This window comes from Sardina pilchardus, chromosome 22, assembly GCF_963854185.1.
Source record: "Sardina pilchardus chromosome 22, fSarPil1.1, whole genome shotgun sequence".
In the NCBI taxonomy this organism is placed as follows: Eukaryota; Metazoa; Chordata; class Actinopteri; order Clupeiformes; family Clupeidae; genus Sardina; species Sardina pilchardus.
Window position 1 is genome coordinate 19,349,664 of NC_085015.1, and position 12,923 is coordinate 19,362,586.

The 12,923-nt window shown below is 45.0% G+C and overlaps 2 protein-coding genes across 3 annotated transcripts; both read left to right on the forward strand.

The window, feature by feature from the left end:
* naglu (N-acetylglucosaminidase, alpha) lies at window positions 1-5,689 on the forward strand. Of its 2 annotated transcripts, none has more exons than XM_062526554.1 (6): window positions 1-518; window positions 1,690-1,837; window positions 1,977-2,123; window positions 2,314-2,399; window positions 2,536-2,792; window positions 3,323-5,689. In XM_062526554.1, exons 1-6 carry the CDS (start codon window positions 100-102, stop codon window positions 4,528-4,530), a joined length of 2,265 nt encoding a protein of 754 aa, XP_062382538.1. In that variant the 5' UTR covers window positions 1-99; the 3' UTR covers window positions 4,531-5,689. The 2 variants fall into 2 exon arrangements, with proteins under 2 accessions (XP_062382538.1, XP_062382539.1); XM_062526555.1 differs by lacking the exon at window positions 1-518 and adding an exon at window positions 1,194-1,495.
* A 996-nt stretch (window positions 5,690-6,685) lies between these two features.
* Window positions 6,686-12,878, forward strand: coasy (CoA synthase). Its single transcript, XM_062525681.1, has 10 exons — window positions 6,686-6,826; window positions 7,440-8,210; window positions 8,598-8,812; window positions 9,247-9,378; window positions 9,634-9,823; window positions 10,137-10,201; window positions 10,301-10,385; window positions 10,559-10,656; window positions 10,788-10,934; window positions 11,325-12,878. Exons 2-10 carry the CDS (start codon window positions 7,481-7,483, stop codon window positions 11,394-11,396), a joined length of 1,734 nt encoding a protein of 577 aa, XP_062381665.1. The 5' UTR covers window positions 6,686-6,826; window positions 7,440-7,480; the 3' UTR covers window positions 11,397-12,878.
* The last annotated feature ends 45 nt before the right edge of the window (window positions 12,879-12,923 follow it).

Genomic DNA, 12,923 nt, shown 5'->3' on the forward strand with positions numbered 1-12,923 from the left:
TGTTTCCCTGCACGGATCTATCGTACTTCTCTCTGCAAAAGTGGTATTTTTGTTTTGCAAACTGTTTTAATGTGCATTTCCTAAAATAGAGATAACAAAATGAAAATTCATGGTGTATGCTTTGCTCCTTTGATCCTTCTGGGTCTCGCGTCACTTCTTTATCCTGGCGATTCTGCATTTCATACTTTCTCCAGTCTCAAACCCCAAGCCTCGGATAAGACGCAGGCAAAGGCTGTGGTTGAACTCCTTAAACGTATTCTTGGTGGCAGATCGAGAGAATTCATTGTGTCCGTCAACAGAACGTTTTCCAACGACACGCTGGACGTTTGTGAACTTCGATCATCGAAAAACAACAAGATCGTAGCCATTGGAAACACTGGGGTAGCGGTGGCCACTGGGATATATAATTATTTGAAGTATTTCTGTAACTGTCACATATCTTGGTCAGGTAATCAGTTGAACGTCCCACGTCCCCTTCCTACTCTCACTGGTGTTCTGCGTATCAGCACTCAACACAGGTAAGTGCATTTTGGTCAAGGCATTTCCTGGTTTATTTTTGTTGTGGGAAACCAGTCAAACTTATTCTGTCTTTGCATTGAAATGCTAATAAGACATTCCTTGCCACTGTGAAGGCTATTTGAAACAGAGAACATAGTGGTCTGAAGGAACTATACATTTAAAAACCTGGTAATTGGAGTTAGGGTTGTGCTAAATCAGTCTTCCATCAACCCGTCTTCAATGGCACACTGAAACGCAACAGTAGCCAACTTTGAAGTAGTATTACGCATGCCTGCACACATTGTTACATGCCATCAATGAAAATATAGTTGTCACTGCAGGCAGCAAGCTATGCATGCTATGCGGGCATGCCATGGTTGTGCAGTACATCCCACTATGATAGCCAAGAAATGGTCAATTAAACTAGGCAGATGGTAGCCTGGTTATGATACTTAATCGATTATTCACTTGGGTTGATGGTTACACACTTATTTTGGTGACAGTCAAGTTATTGCTACTGTCGTCTGTTGTTGGGATGTTTTAAGGTAACATAGGCAAATCAGGGCCGAGTTATAATATTGTTATAATATTGTAACAGGCTGAAATGTGCGCAACGATTATAGAAATATTTATATTTCACATACATTTAACATCAAATGTTATAGTCACTGGCTTCTAGCCAGCTTTGCAATATTTGTTTTTGAATTCCACTTTGATCCTTGAACTGTGCCGGTCAGGCTCCATGCCAAACCATCGCCTGTTATTTGTAGCATCGTGATGAGTGTTACTCTATAGCGAGGGGCAAAACAGACTCAAAATCCTTGTTTTGTTGGAGTGGTGGGCCGTGAAAATGGCGCATTGTTTGTGTTCCGTTCAGACATAGTTCGCTCGAAGCGCCTGGGACACTTGTAGTTACTCAACCCAGATTGACCCAACGGTCTGTCATTACGTTTAGCTTGTCTGCGCTTCCCTGCATTAATTGCAGTCTGGAGCAGTGGTACGCTCTCCACCACGCAGCCTAATGCGCATTACAAAGAACAGTGAAATCTGAAATGAGCGTTCTTAAAACACTACCTTGTTGACAGAGCAAAATGATATCCTCAAATGGTTTGCTTTACCTGAGAAGTGAAATTAGATACCACAGTCATCGCCCGAGGAATCTGATTTTGTTGTTTTTCCCGTTGTTCCTAGATTTAGGTACTATCAGAATGTGTGCACACAGAGCTACTCAAGCGTGTGGTGGGATTGGCCACGATGGCAGCGGGAGATTGACTGGATGGTACTCAATGGCATTAACTTGCCTTTGGCTTTTACTGGACAAGAAGCCTTGTGGCAAGAGGTAACGGCTCTAAAATGTTGCCAAAGTCTTCTTTATAGTTATCCTGCATTTCCCAACCAGGGCCAATTGTTCATGAATACATTAGACTTAATTTGCAGACCACTCTCTCAAATCTGACCGCTTTGACCTTATGTGTCAGGTGTACCTATCCCTTGGTCTGAACCAGACTGAGGTGGACCAGTTTTTCACCGGTCCTGCATTCCTGGCCTGGAATCGCATGGGGAACCTATTCCAATGGGGTGGCCCACTGCCCCAGTCTTGGCACGTCAAGCAGCTTCACCTGCAGGTTTGACACACTCCACTTTTAGATGTTTCTTTGAGAAAATAATTTGTCCTCTATAACTTGAACTTCTACTTGAAGTGATGTAAGATTATAAACTTAATCTAAAGCGTGAATTTATGCTTGAAGTGATGTAAGATTATCAACTCAATCTGATCCACATCTATGTTTGTTTATACCCCCATCATTTGAGCAGTTTAAAATTTTGGAGCGAATGAGGGCTCTGGGAATGATGCCCGTTTTGCCAGCCTTCTCTGGGATTGTGCCCCCAGGAATCACCAGGTAATACTTAAATTCCCCAGATGGGAACGGATGTGCAAGAAAGTTTAGCACCTTCCTGTTAAATTACCAACTGCTCATGAATGGTTATAGTATAACTGTAGTACTGTAGGCCTGATGTAAGCTGACTTTTCTGCAGGCTGTACCCAAGATCAAATGTGACTAAGCTGAACCCATGGAGCCATTTCAACTGCACCTACTCCTGTGCCTACCTGCTCGATCCCCGGGACCCCCTGTTCCAACGGATCGGGGGGCTTTTCCTGACCCAGATGATGGAGCAGTTTGGGACGGACCACATCTACAGTGCAGACACCTTTAATGAAATGACACCCTCTTCATCTGACCCAGCCTACCTGTCCTCTGTCAGTCATGCAGTCTTCACCACAATGACCTCAGGTAATAATGATAGCCTATACTGTACTGTAGGTAGACACATGATTTTAATAGCTCTAATCAGGTCCTCTAGTTTGTTGTACTGTAAAATAACTCACTTGCAACTTGCAGCTCATATAATTTGGCTTGATATGACAATACAATTGCAGTCCCTGAAGCGTTCCCACAATGTTAGTGGGACTTGTCTGAACTTTATATTCACAACTTCCTATTAGTCACAAGTAATCTGTTATTCATTTCAATCCAGTCAGGGGTGATGCAAGGTTGGCTAAAACACTATGCCAACACGTGTTCGTAGGTGCTGGCTCTGTTGCTGTATCCTTATTTATTTTGGTTAGCCTCCTGATGTCATCATGTCATAATTGTTCTCCTGTTTCTGCTGTAGCCTTGCCTGACATGTCTGAGAGTGATTGCCAGGGCTGATCACACTCCAGCTTGTTTTAGAACACAAACAGCTTCACAGACATTGTGATTCTCTCTCTCTCTCTCTCTCTCTCTCTCTCTCTCTCTCTCCTGCTCTCTCCTCTCTGCAGTGGACCCACAGGCAGTCTGGCTGATGCAAGGCTGGTTGTTTGTTTCTGACACAGCGTTTTGGAGACCGGCCCAGGTCAAAGCGCTGCTGCACGGTGTCCCGCTTGGGAGAATGATTGTGCTGGACCTGTTTGCTGAGTCCATGCCAGCCTTCTCCTTCACACAGTCCTTTTATGGCCAGCCCTTCATTTGGTGCATGCTGCACAACTTTGGTGGGAACAGCGGCATGTTCGGCACGGTGGAGCAGGTCAACATGGGCCCGTTCGAGGCCCTGCGCTTCCCCAACTCCTCGCTGGTGGGACTGGGCATGGCCCCAGAGGGCATCGAGCAGAATCCCGTGGTGTACGAGCTGATGAGCGAGCTCGCCTGGCGCAAGGAGCCCGTCAACCTGCTCAAGTGGGTGTCCCTGTACGCCGCCCGTCGCTACGGCAGCATGGACGAGGGTTTGGGGGCTGCTTGGCGGCTGCTCTTCCGGAGCGTATACAACTGCACCCTGGCAGGGTACAAGAACCACAACCACAGCCCGCTGGTGCGACGGCCATCGCTGCGCATGGTGACGGACGTGTGGTACAGGCCCGCCCACCTCTACGAGGCGTGGCGGCTGCTCTTCGAGGCGGCTCCGACGCTGATGGACACGCAGACCTTCCGTTACGACCTGGTGGACATCACGCGACAGGCTCTCCAGCGGCTCACCACAGAGTTCTACCGAGAGATCCGCGACGCCTTTCAGTCACAGAAGCTTCCGGAGCTTTTGACCGCGGGTGGCGTTCTCGTGTATGACCTGCTGCCCGAGCTTGACCGCCTCCTGTCCAGCGACATCCACTTCCTACTCGGGTTGTGGCTCGAGAATGCACGATCGATGGGATTAAATGAGAGAGAGGCTCAGCTGTATGACTTCAATGCCAGGAACCAGGTCACACTATGGGGACCCGAGGGTAACATCCTGGACTATGCCAACAAGGAGTGGGGTGGACTCATGGAGGATTACTACTCCCAGAGATGGGGCCTGTTTGTCAATACACTGGTGGAATGTTTGGACCGAGGAAGACCCTTCAGACAAGACGCCTTCAACCAGGAAGTTTTTCAGGTGGAGAAAGGATTTGTTTATAATGAACGGAAGTACCCCTCCAAACCAATTGGCAATACCTATGAGATTGCAAGGAGAATCTTCCTGAAATACTACCCTCAAGCACTTAAGACGTTGACATGAACCACCCAACTATAGAGTCCTCAGTAACAAATTCCACCTCCAATGACCATAACTTCTTAAGGAATATAAAACACGATGGACATATTCCGATGGATTTTTTTGCTACAAAATGTATAGATATTTTTTCTTCCACTTTGGGGAAATTTCAACTATCTGTAGTCAGATTGACAAGATGGACATGGACAGTGTTAAAGTGGGTAAACTTTCAGTGTTGTCTGATAACATGTGGCCTTGAATAGCTAAAACCTTTCACACATATTGGTTGGAATGAGCTCCCACTTTAATATGGTGACATTTTAGCTGTATACACCAATGTCTGGTAGACATCTTTGCCTGTTTTTATCCTGCTGCTATTATAGACGGTGGAAAAAATTCAGCACCTCAGATGCCTTCAGTATGTGTTACATTAGGGCTAAACCTCACTTCATTCATTGTGTTTCCTAAGTAGACATGGTAAACATGGCTAAATCTGTTTTTATTTCTTTAACATGGGATGGAACCTCCTTGTACAGCTTAAAGAATGTCTCTGAAGATCAGATTGGACCTGCAGAGGTTAAATCATTTTAATTCAGGAGAATGATACGTTTTTTTATTCGAACTGCAGTACCATGAAAATGTACAGTACTGTATAGCTCAAGACTGTAAATACGGATTTTAGACAGATTTTAAATAATTAATTCTAAAGAATTGTTGTCCATTGCTGCCTGAATGCATAGCACTATGGGAGTAAAACGACAATCATGTTAGTTTTTACTTCAAATGTACAGTGATTTACATTGCAAAAAAATCGCCAAGTTTGGGAAAATGGACCATGGTCTGCGGATCAAAATAATGGCGAGGAAGAGTAGTGATGTTTTTGTCCAATTGTTTTGTATGCAATTGTTTACATCCTGTAAAAACTGATGTTGTGACATAACTTTAAAATGTTTTTCTCAGTGGTTTACTTAGATCTGACTGGGTCATATAAATTATGAAGCCATTCATTGGCTAGTCGAGTGTCTGTGTCTGTCTGTCTTTTTGACCCTGTACAATTTCTCAACCTTAATTACTGACCAGTCAAAAAGGGATAGGTTTACAAAGTATTTCAATGTGAATATGAATAGGAATTCAGAACAAAATGCTATTTTTATATTCTGTCGAATAAAGCCATACTTTTCATACTGTTCATGCCTGTTTGCTTTGTGTGTAATGCAACCACAGCACACCCAATTTGATCATGAGTTTAACGTCAACTTCTCCTCATACAGCCTGAACAATACTGCCCTACAAAGCAAAAAGGCAGTAACTGACAACTGAAAAAAACTGAAAAAATTACCTTAAAGTTATCCTGCTGTCCAGCCTAAGTAGTTGTAGGTGAATTATTGTACATGTGGAGGTTTTGTTACATTACATTAACTTATTAATATTGATATTTACCAAAAATAACAAGTTGAATGTCATGAAAATTATAATTAAAAAAAATTGATCAAAAACGCAGTTACTGCCTTCTTGCTTTGTAGACCTAGCGACATCTGATGGGTTGCCTAATCTCTTTATCAACCATTTCTTTAGACCAGTGCAGCATGTTCTTTAATGTCATGCTAAAATGAATCTGTGCATTTTAGGAGAAGCTAAAAAATTTTCCATAGAAATACACAATTGTTTGTCAGAAATCTAGCAATAGTGAAAACCACTAATGTTTTATCAATGTTTAGTTGTCCCTGTTCGGAGTTAAAGGGCACAAAATAATGAGTTTTGGTTCCCAATATTCTTGGCCAGGTCCTCAGGTTCCAGACAAGAGAGTTGTTGTCTTGCTTTCTTATAGATGCAGTCTGCATTGGTCGGGAAGGTGAGTTTTGTTTATCATTGCTCACAGATATTTGGTCAGCAGCCCATGGCTTGAAGTGACATGGTATAGGCCTACATTAGGTAATTGCCATTGCACTTAGGCTACCAGTTAGGATTATCCCTACTTGACATCCCACTAATGACTGCCCTGACCATTGTAGTGATAATACGATTATTCATTTTTCTCGTTTGCTTTTATGAATGCTTATTGTTTCATGATTTTTGTCCTACTTGGGACTACATTTCCCTACATGGCACAGAATGTAATTGTCGACATGTCCAATAAACGTTGGATACGGAATCACGTGGTCTACTAGGTCATGGAGCCACCTCTGGAGCCACTCGGAAGGAAACCCAAATGAGAGTTAGCTAACTTTGTAAACACTAGTTAGTAATGTAGGATACGTATTACGTGGGGTAGGACGTTTCGCGGAAACACTGCAGAATTCTGCCGGCTGTCGACATCATGGTAATGTGTACATTGTCTATACCTCTATTCCGTTTGCCATTCTTTTTTTTTACTGTCAATGAATCTGCGGCTAAGAGGCTAGCAGGTTGGCTAGGTAGCTAAGTTGCCATTCCTGGTGGTGGTGGTGGAACGGCAGTTCTTAGCTCAGAAGGCTATTTTATTTGGCAAGGTTATTAGCTAGTGTCACCCCATAAAGGAAGGTTTGCCACATTATATACAAAATGTCTTTCCCGTTGTCGATTTAATGAGGTGATTATAACGCTAAGATGTTCAGTAACTGTCTGAAAAAACAGCAACTATCTAACGCTGAGAAGCGTAAACGTAACTCAAACTTTAAATGGCTAAGTGACCTGTAACTTGCAGATAGCCTACACTTTGGACAAGTTGAACAGTTGCCGTTAGCTGACATTTCTGTGATAATCTATTGAAGTCAACTCAGAATTTCAAGCGTGCTATGAATTTGGAATGTTCCTCTTGTTTCTAGCATTGTGTCTTGTGTTCTGTACTTTGTCCGAAGTAATGAGACCATGCAAGGAAGCATGCTGTTGCGTAGGGTACGTTAGAGTTTAGTCAATAGATAATATGTGATGCAATGTTATTTTTTCCCTGACAGATGCTGTGAGTGCAGCTGCTGAGACCATTGTGCTGGTGACCATGTCGATGTTCAGCACTGGGATACTAGTCCTCACATCTCCCCTTCACACCCTCCCCTTGCGCATCGCGCCAGTCCTGAGCTCTGCCGCCCAGGTGGTGGAGCGGACTCTCTACGTGCACCTCCACCCAGACCTGAACCTGGGTGTCTCCGGCCAGGCTCGGCCTGTGTACATCCCACCTGTGGTGGACCTCTCTAGTCTCATATCCCGCCTCTACAGCAATGCCGCTGACGTCTGCGGCCACCTGGACGTCCGGGTGCTGCTTACGAACGTGCGAGCCCAGCCCAACAACGTGGCCGGTCTGGGCTCGAATGGAGGGGCGAACCCCTTCCCCTCGCCGCAGTCCCTCTCCCACTCCCCGGAGGTGGTGCTGACGGACTACGCCCTGCAGGACCCCGGCCAGTCGACCCTGGTGGCCCAGTGCCTGCAGAGGTACGCCGGCCACTGCTACGTGTGCAACCCCGGCCTCAACTCCGTGCTGCTGCACCCACGGCTGCAGGTCCTGGAGAGGAGCGAGGGAGAGGAGAGCGGAGGAGAGGTGACCAAGGACACCGAGGAGGAGAAGGTGAAGAGCAGGGGCCAGTCTGAGCCCATAGAAACGTACAGCGACGTGGTGCTCGGGGGAACGTTCGACCGGCTTCACGTGGCCCACAAGACCCTGTTGAACGTCTCGTGCCTCCTCGCCAACAAGCGCTTCCTCATTGGCGTGTCGGATAAAGAGTTACTAAAGAGTGAGTGTGTCCCTCACGCGACCCTGTGTTAGAGTATCTCTAGGAATGCAGCTCGTGCCGACCGTGTGTTTCACATTGTTCTGTATATTGTGAGTTGTTTTCCTACTGGGATGTATTGCAGTACACTTTTGCCAGTCTGAGCAGACAGAAACCAGTTTGAACTAGTCTTTCTTGTGGTGAAACGGTTTCCACACGGTTTCATGTGGTGAAACGGTTGAAACTAATACTTTAATTGCCTTGACTTTTTGTTTGGCTGAGTGTTTGTTTTTCTATCATTTTCTTGCCTATGGCGTATTATCTACCTCTCTCCTTCCTTGTTTCCTCGCTCTATATCTACAGTAGCTGATTGTTTTGTCTTTGTTGTTCTCTCTCTCTCTCGTCGTGTAGATAAGGTGTTAAAGGAGTTGATCGAGCCGTACCCCCAGCGTGTGCAGAGGCTGGAGGAGTTCCTGAGGGACGTGAAGCCCTCGCTGCAGTACGAGATCGTGCCTCTCTTTGACCCCTTCGGCCCCTCCATCACTGACCCCCAGCTGCAGTGCATTGTGGTCAGCGAGGAGACGCGGAGGGGCGGCGAAGCAGTGAACAAAAGAAGGCTGGAAAATGTGGGTTTGCCTTTCCAGTTTGGCACTTTGCCTTTCTAGTTTGGCACTTTGTCTTTCCAGTTTGGCACTTTGCCTTTCCAGTTTTGCTCTTATGAAAGAGGATATGACCCTGTTTTGACATTGTTTTACTGACTTTATTTAGGATTATCAAATTGCTCTGTGCTTTAAGGCAGTCACAGAGTTTTTTAGAGGGTCAATCTTTGTTCCTTTCTCAGGGTAAGCTTGCAGTTACCTCTGTTTAGGATGGACGTTGTAAATGGCTCACCAGATCTCCAGTTCAGAGTTAATCTTTGCATGTTAGTGTTTGTCGGTTTAAGGGTCAAAATAATCTGTATTTAAAGGACTGCACTTTGCTCATGACTGACTTTCGGGCCTTTAATGAAAAAAATCTCTGACACCTAACCGTAACAGTACACGTCTGTGTTTCCCCTCAGGGCCTTCCAGAGCTGGTGCTGTACGAGATCCAGCTGATTAAGGACGCCCATCACACGGAGATCGAGGAGGAGAAGATCAGCTCGTCCAGTCTCCGCTCGCGACTGCTGGGTACCCTTCTCAGCCCACCCAAGGTATGGGTTGATGCGCTTGGGTTGGCTCCGTATTTGTGACGCAAGATCTGCATTTGTTAGTATCATCTGCAAATAGGTGAATAGAAATGAAATAGAGATGCTAAAAGAAAACACGAGAGAAGGTACAAGAGAATGACTGAGAGACTTGCAGAGTATTTCAGGACAACCCAGCATTACAGTAGGTTTACAACACCAGTATGTTATATAAATAAGACTAAGTTGTGTGTTTATTTCTCCAAACCTGCTTCTCACCAGCCTCGGTCGGACGTCCCCCTCATCCCGTACGTGATCGGCCTTACGGGGGGCAGCGGGAGCGGGAAGAGTTCCATCGCGCGCCGCCTGGAGGCCCTGGGAGCGGCCCGCATCGACAGCGACCAGCTGGGCCACGAGACGTACCTGCCCGGGGCCGTCGCCTACCAGAAGGTGGTGCAGGAGTTTGGGACAGGTCAGCCAGCCAGCCTCCCGGAGAGTTGTCACAGTTGACCATTTTCTCAATGTCTAAGTCAGGCTGGGGCTGTGTCTCAAACCGCCTACGTGCACACTTCGAATGCTTAGTTTAAGTGTATAGTGCAGATGTTGGGACAATACTAGTCATCGAAAAGTGGGCGCAACGCACGTTGCACGTAAGCGCTCAGTGTACTAATAGAAGTATGTGGTTTGGGACACAGCCAGGGTCTTATGCATGTTATTTGAATTGTTCAAGGAATACCACATACACTCATGCCATTTCTTAATTAAAGTTGGACACTCTTTTTCAGATATACTGAATGAGGATAAGACCATAAACAGACGGATGTTGGGCAGGAAGGTGTTTGGAAATCCGGTACTGAGCTGTCTTCGTTCTGTTGTTGAATTTTTGTCTGGTTTAGATTTTGAATGTTTTATGAAAAGGACGCTGACAAATGTATTGTTTGTGTTGCAGGAAAGGTTAAAAGCTTTGACTGATATAGTGTGGCCAGAAATTGCATTGCTGGTTAAGAAACGAATACAGCAGGCCAAAGAAGAAGGTAAAGTAAAATTCCTGTCATTTGGCTTATTCAAATTAAGATGGCTATTAATAGGTCAGTGGATATGCATGTGTCAGCTTTCTATCAGTCACCTGTATCCCGTATACTTGGGGAACTTCAGATATTTAAAAGTGTGTGTGTGTGCGCGTGTGTGTGCGCACTTTTTACTACAGGCAAACGCGTGTGTGTAGTGGATGCAGCAGTGCTGCTGGAAGCTGGCTGGGAGACTCTGGTGCACGAAGTCTGGGTCGCCACCATTCCAGAGGAAGAGGTACTCCAGCTGCTTGAACAACAGAACTTTTCCCTCTCTCTTCCCCTCGTTACATTCCCGACAACACCACAATTGGTCACTCCTATGAGGATATAACATCTCGCTCTTCCTCTTCCCCCTCTCTGTGTCAGGCGGTGCGGCGAATTGTGGAGCGGGACGGGGTGAGCGAGGAGGATGCTGTGCGGAGGCTGCAGTCTCAGTGGTCCAGCGCTAAGCAGGTGCAGCATGCCAACGTGGTGCTGTGCACCCTATGGGAGCCACACCAGACTCAGAAACAGGTGAATATGTCTCTCTCTCTCTTTCTCACACACACACACATTCTTGCTAATTCATTATTCAGGCTATTATGGCCTTTGGGCAAAGCAACCATCCATTTAGAACTAGTAATTAATTGTAATGGCCCGCCACTGCAGCGTAAATAGTGTGTGTGTGTGTGTGTGTCTCTCCCCACTTGCTTCCTGTCGGTCTCTTCACTGAAAAACCCAAAACCCAAAATATATACAGCTCTGTAAAAAAATAAGAGACCACTGCACATTTTTCTGTCATCCTACAGTTGCTGACATTCTTTTTTTAAGTTTTTTTTTTTAAATCCCATTCCTTGCTAAACCTATGCTGCACATACAGCCTGTGTCCTATGGTTACACCTTTCTTGGTATGTGTATTTCCAGGTACAGAAAGCTTGGAACCTGCTGCAGCAACGAATCAACCAGAGACTGCAGGAGGCCGGCCTGTCCTCATAAGAACAGTAATGTCCAGCTGCTGTCGACTAGATGCATAAGTGCACATGTACACACGCACACACACATACACACACACACATTTTGAAATACTGGAAAAAGGCCACACCAACTGGTCAAGAAACACGGGTGGATCCCAAAAGTGTGCGCATAGACAGACACTTGTTTTTTAACCACAGCCAAATATCTGATAACGTTGGAAACAGCCTTTCATAGAGGGCAAGACGAACACAGGCGGGAGCCCCCGGTGAACACAGTGGACATCTCACCCGACATCGACATCATCTTTAAACCATTACCAGGGAGGAGGGCCGATCTGTTCTGTTCCTAAATGAAGCACACCAGTGCACACAGACTGGACAGTTTGTAATCCTGACTGGGGTTTTTGTTTTTCAGATGAGGGGGAAAAGAAAACGAAAAATCAGAACGGTCCATGTTTTATACATAGGCAGAGAATTGATCCTTTCCTGCTCTACCCAGTTTTTAAATTGTTTACATGTTTATTCCCCATACAGTTACTTCGTCTTGAAGTGAGTCTGTGAAACACTATAGTTGCTTATATAGCTTGCTATAGATTATGGACAATATTCCAATAACCCATGTAACAAAATGGACGGTAATGGTTTGTCAATGAGGCACATTTGAGAAACAGACATGACGGTTCACCTGTTCTAGCATCTGTTCACAAAAGCGGCTCTTTTAAAGGTTTTGAAATCTACTACTTCGGATAGGTAGTATTGCCTCATCATATATCTGTATCTCTCTCCAAGTGGCTCAGCTTATGTGAATCAGGATCATATTCTAAATGTCTCAGTATCTCTGAACTACGATGCCTGGAAGATTAGTCCGTTAAATTAGAATTAGAATAGACCTCCACTCAGTACTTGACATTTCCTTGTGCGCTTATCAATACGCGTCAGAGTTCTAAGCGCTCCGTTGTGCCGTTGCATTCCTGGAGGTTTGTGATTGTACGGAATATGCCGGGAGAGAATGGGGGTGCACACGTTAAGTGTGACCTGTTATGCAACACTAGCAAGAGAGGCCTTAAAAATGATCCGCGTGAACTTGGTTTCTCCATATCAGAATGCTGTTACAGATGCTTGCAGAATCACATGTGTGAACGTGCCTACTCTACAGACTAGGTTTAAACAAGACCCAGTCAGCTATGATTTTTGAAAAAATAAATAAAAAATAAAGACTGGCATGATAGAGAGAGAGCATAACATCTAGACAAGGAAAACATGATTTTTCAGAAGTTTTTTTTTTAGTCCTAATTTAATTCTCTTTTTAATGGTTCACTGACAAGGCTGGTGAGATTTCCAGATGACCAATGTCAGTTTTTTTTTTCCAGAATATTTTAATAATCTTCTATGTGTAAAGCTTTGAGAGATTAATGCACTAGTTCAATGATGATTTGAAGAATGGTACATGGTAGAGAACTTCCGTTATAAAGTGAGAAAACTCCATTAAACTGAATACGAAATACCTGGCCTACTTTTTTTGTTTGTTTTTTTAAACACGATAAAATGC